Source organism: Olea europaea, chromosome 5 (genome assembly GCF_002742605.1).
Source record: "Olea europaea var. sylvestris chromosome 5, O_europaea_v1, whole genome shotgun sequence".
NCBI lineage: Eukaryota > Viridiplantae > Streptophyta > Magnoliopsida > Lamiales > Oleaceae > Olea > Olea europaea.
In genome coordinates this window covers 2,292,288-2,297,532 of record NC_036241.1, presented here as the reverse complement: position 1 = coordinate 2,297,532, position 5,245 = coordinate 2,292,288, and the positions used below count along the sequence as shown (strand labels likewise).

Here is a 5,245-nt window from a genome sequence, read left to right as displayed (position 1 = left end):
TAGAGTATACAAGAAAGACATAATGAAAAATGTTATTTGTACATCGAGATTGACACTCCGGTGTACACTCCCTTCACATGAGAGAATGAGCCCCACGATAGTAAAAAAAATCGTGAAACACCCCAAGTGAGGAGAGTGTCAACTCCGGTGTACGTGTAGCAAAACTCAGACATAATACATATAATGTTCTTAGTCAGATATCTTGTCGTTCGCATGCATCATACTCGATATTTGTGTTTGAAGATAGAAGATTGAAATGACAATGTTATGATGTTGTTGGCTAACCACTTTAGACATTAAAACTGCAACCAACTTGAACCTTTTCTAGGACCTAAGTGCTAAAGTAAAGGTAGCATTTAATGTTCCAAGGTTTTTTGTGTCACTTTATTATGGATAAATTGTGTGTGCTTAGGACTAAAGTGTGGCTCATTTATGACCGTTTATATCTAGAAAGATCGGCAAGTAGCCAAATTTATTTCTAAATTACTTTTTGTAATAACGACTAGACATGCAAATATGGTCCAATTCGTTCAGAAGTCAAGATTTGTTGTCCCATTTTTCTGTCCGTTTAATTAATTTTTTATATATCATCAATAATTAATATGTTATCTTAGATTTACTCTCATTAACTTCACTACTAACTTACTAAACTAATGTAGTGTCAAGAATTAATTGGACAAACAGCAAAATAAATAGTAAAATTGGACAAAAATCTTGACTTTTCGATCGGTGCATTTAATTAGCCAGCTTGCCTTTTGGAGTTTATAAAGAAAATATGTAGACTTATAAACTTGAAGACTTCAATCAGTCTGTCTACGCAACTTGTTCCAAATTTTGTCATTTTCACACAAGTATAGTTGATATACAATTGGACTTTGAACCTCAAACTTCAAATCTATCGGTGCAAATTTGTGTAACTAGTATTAACAACATCAAGACGTGACCAGGGATAAATAATTTTCACATATGTTTTATTCAATTTATGGTATAAATAGTGCCGATCTGTTGTCAATCAAGTTTCCGTCCTCATATGAGAATGAAAAATTAGAGCATTTTATGTACCGGTAGTTTTAATATTATTTAAATTATCGGACTAGTTATCCAGTTTTATCATATTTTACATGCTTTTATTTTTTTAATTTCTTGAAATTATGCTATAAAGGAGTTCTTGTTTTTTAATTTTTAGCGAAAAGAATTATGATAATTTTCCTACTTAATTCAGTTTTTAAACAACCCTTTGATCTTCAGTGTTTTACATTTTCAGAGAAAAAATAACCATTGTTTATGGAGCATAAGATAAAACTTGGGACAAGATTGGAGAATTTATTCCTTTTTAAGAAATTCTTACCCCAACATCTTATTATATCATGTGTATGTAAATCATAATATAAACATATTTTGTACATGGTGCATAAGATAAAAATCGGGAGAAAGATTGTTAAGACGTATATTTTTTTGGTTAGGTACATCGAACAATACCATAATCATACCACATAACATCAGGTGTTGTGCTGTGTTGTATTTTATTGAATTATGTTGTGTAAGAATTTTAGATACTGTCGAGCTTCGTATGTAGTAAGAGATACTTAGACGAAATACGTATGATTGAATTGACTCGTTATGGTGAAAGGATTGAGAAAGTGACACGTTGTGTTTTCCCTTGAGAAGAGCATATTATATCCACACACACGTTTATTTTATATTGAGAAGCCATTATCTAGGAGTGGAGTTCTGTGAAAGGTGCCCACCTCCATAATCTATAAATTTTAGGACACTTCAGAGTAAATGGAAAGAATGGTGCAGTGATCTTCAAAACTCAATCTTTATCCCATTCTTTGTCAGATGCAAACTGATAATTCCATACTTCTATTTTTTTTGTTACTTTGCATGAAAGTCATGCTTTGACTTTTGAAGTCGTTTATACGAATTTTTAGTACTATTGAAATAAGGGGCTGTTTTGACAAAATTTTTGATAGAAGTTTTATCATATTTTGATAAAAATTGATAAAATGTTGTTAAAAAGTTAATAAAAATTATAGTTTTCATGAAATATTTGATAAGTTCTTATTTGAAGGGCAACGAGCATACCTTGACTATCACAAGTTGTGACGTACACTGATTACTTGAGCTGACCTTAGTTGTGTGCCTTGTAAAAGTGCGACAAGTGTTGTCTGATCTCATTTTTGTGCTATACACCGCGGCCATGTAAAGTAAAAGAGCATAAAGGTTGAATATTGAGGCTTTGCTAAAGGTTATATATGTTTACTTTTTCATCTGTATCTTTTCATTTTTCAAGAATAGATTGGTGGGATATGTCTATAACCCAAGATTATAGCTAATAAATGATATAAAATCATTGTGGAATGCATTTTGACTTTTTAATATATTCTTTGTTTATATAAAAATGTTCTACGATGGCATAGAAGTTAATATTCTATTCGCTTATTTTTCTAGTTGATAGAGGTGACATTGCTTTCGTAGGATAGGATCCAACAAAAGACCGGTGGGTTGTGGGTAGTGATGAAGTTGGGATTTTCACATAGAAGAGACAGAAAATTTTAGGATGGGCAAAATGTATGTACCAAATACTTAACCTCTGGTTACTTAATTTTTTATTTTAATATTTGAAAGATCGGATAAGAATGTTGATATGGACCTAAAAAGTAAAAAATTCGATAACTCCACCAAAAAACAGATAGTGAATTTGTGTCTTATGTTGAATCTTTGTCATGGCTCGATTCCTAGATTTATAAGCCAAAGGTTATTTTATGTCTTTCAATAATGGTTGACCAACATGTTATATAATAAATTTGATGGGATTTTGTTGTTTTTTCTTAATTTCTTCTTGGTTTCTTGTTTCGTACTAGGAAATCTTTGTGTTCCATGATTTGTAAAGTGGTTTTGTAACTATTGAAACAAAAGGAAGTGGGAATGGTGGTCCACTAACACCATTATTTTCAGTGGATTCCCGACTCACTTTCAACATTGGATAGCTTTAATTAGCCCTCTTCTGCGTTCTATTATTAGAAGATTTTAATGCTCTTTTTGATATAAAAATCAATATGGATTTTTACTTATCCATAAAATATTCATATTCTTTGCTTTAGAGATTTTTACCGTAAGGACAATCAACAGTCGAAAAATGATTCTTGGAATCGATCCAAATTTATTGAGATTGTTACGCATAGGCGGATGTAGGGGGACCACCCCCCCCCCACAAGGCCCAAGAATTATTTTTTCTTTAAGGCATTTTTTTTTTAAAAAAAAAGTCTTTTATGTGTAAATTTTTTTTTTATTATTTTTTTTCACGTATTAGCCCGACTTGAAATTTTATAGCCCGGTCTTGAATTCAATCCTAGATCTGCCCTTGTTGTTGAGGAATAATAGTTGAAGTTTGTAGAAACACTTGGAGAACACAGTTTGTAACAATCAAAGTGGACGTAGTTTTGGGCATTTTATGTTGTGGATTAATGAGAGAAATAGGTAGTTACAGCATTTATCAAACATTGTTTCTCAGGCTAGTTTGGCCAAGCATAAAATAGAAAGAAATGTTTGAATAATTCATGTTTTTCTTATTTATAAGTACTAAAGTTACTTTTTGAAAGTAACTCTTACCATGCTGTCAAAAATTTCGTCTACTCTATCGAATAATCAGAAACTGAATATGCAGGGGTATGCCAACTTGATGGTACAAATGAGAATGAGCAGCCTAGTGTGAAGCAAACTCTTGTATCCTCTTACAATAATTTACTGGCTCCCAAGGTTAAAGCATATTGCACTGATGCCTCAAGTATGGCTGCGAACGATACAATGATCTTCCAAGAATCTAGACACAATTGCATTGATAATTTTTCGACATGGTTCAATCAGTTCAGCATTCTCCTACAAAGAAGTTTCAAGGAAAGAAAATACGAGACCTTCAATTCATTGAGAGTGTTCCAAGTCATCACAGCCTCGTTTTTAGCTGGTTTCATGTGGTGGCACTCTTGTTACACGGATATTCAGGATCGTCTAGGTCTCCTTTTCTTCATTTCCATTTTCTGGGGTGTTTTATCATCTTTCAATGCTGCATTTGCCTTTCCTCAAGAACGAGCAATTTTGGCGAAGGAACGAGCTTCGGGTATGTACACACTCTCGTCATATTTCATGGCCCGAATCACAGGGGACATGCCTATGGAACTAATCCTGCCAATATTATTCCTCGCTATAGTTTATTGGATGACGGGACTAAAACCCGAACTCACTGCTTTTCTAATGACATTAATAATCGTGCTCGGTTATGTTCTTGTGTCCCAAGGGCTTGGCCTTGCATTTGGTGCACTTATCATGGATGCCAAGCAGGCTTCGACCGTGGTAACTGTCACAATGCTAGCATTCGTTTTAACAGGTGGATACTATGTGCATAAAGTACCATCCTTCATGTCATGGATGAAGTACATTTCTACCACATTTTATAGCTATAGACTTCTCATCACTGTTCAATATGGAGATGGAAAGGTGATTTCCTCATTGCTCGGTTGCTCATCCGGACGTCGAGAAAGAGCTGACTGCAATTTTATCGAGGAAGATATAAGTGGAAATATCCACCCCGCTATGAGCATCGGCATTTTATTGATCATGTTTGTAGGATATCGATTATTTGCTTACATTATGCTAAGGCGCATCGGTGCATGAAACATTGGGGGTGAGTACCCGTGGTCGGAATTTTGTTAAGGGCATGTTTGATATCTATTATTGGATAATGCTAGACTATAAATTGTAGAATGAACAAACATGTCAAATGCACGTCACCTAACATTTCATTTCGGTACTTCAAAACAATAGGAAGATTCTTGATTGTCATGAAAATTGAGGTGCATTTTCTCCTCCATAAGGATGTTTAAAACTATTGGAAGAAGGAAACTTTCATCTCTCTCCCCATTATTTAGGAGTTGAGATCTGCTGTCCATTTAGCTATTCATCCAATTAATTCTTGACATATCATCAATTTAACGAGTTAATGGTGAAATTAACGAGGATAAATTTGAGATAATATTTAATTATTGATGAAATATCAAAAATTAATTGAATGGACAGCAAAATTGGACAACAGATCTCGACTCACTTATGAATTAATTAATAACGTTTTACATGCAGTAAAAATTCATGAAACTAGTTAGTTCTATGGGCATAATTTAAATATCTAATAATGAGTACAAAATATCAAAAATTAATTGGCAAAATTACGTTTCTTAAATAATCATAT

At 33.2% G+C, this 5,245-nt stretch overlaps 1 protein-coding gene across 1 annotated transcript in view; it reads left to right on the top strand.

Moving 5' to 3' along the window:
* LOC111394125 (ABC transporter G family member 25-like) overlaps positions 1-4,802 on the top strand; it is a 10,159-nt gene extending 5,357 nt beyond the window's left edge. The window contains exon 2 of the mRNA XM_023019901.1: positions 3,656-4,802. Within this exon, the coding sequence (XP_022875669.1) occupies positions 3,656-4,674 (1,019 nt within the window). The 3' untranslated portion in view covers positions 4,675-4,802. The remainder of the gene's footprint in view (positions 1-3,655) is intronic.
* Positions 4,803-5,245: the final 443 nt, after the last annotated feature.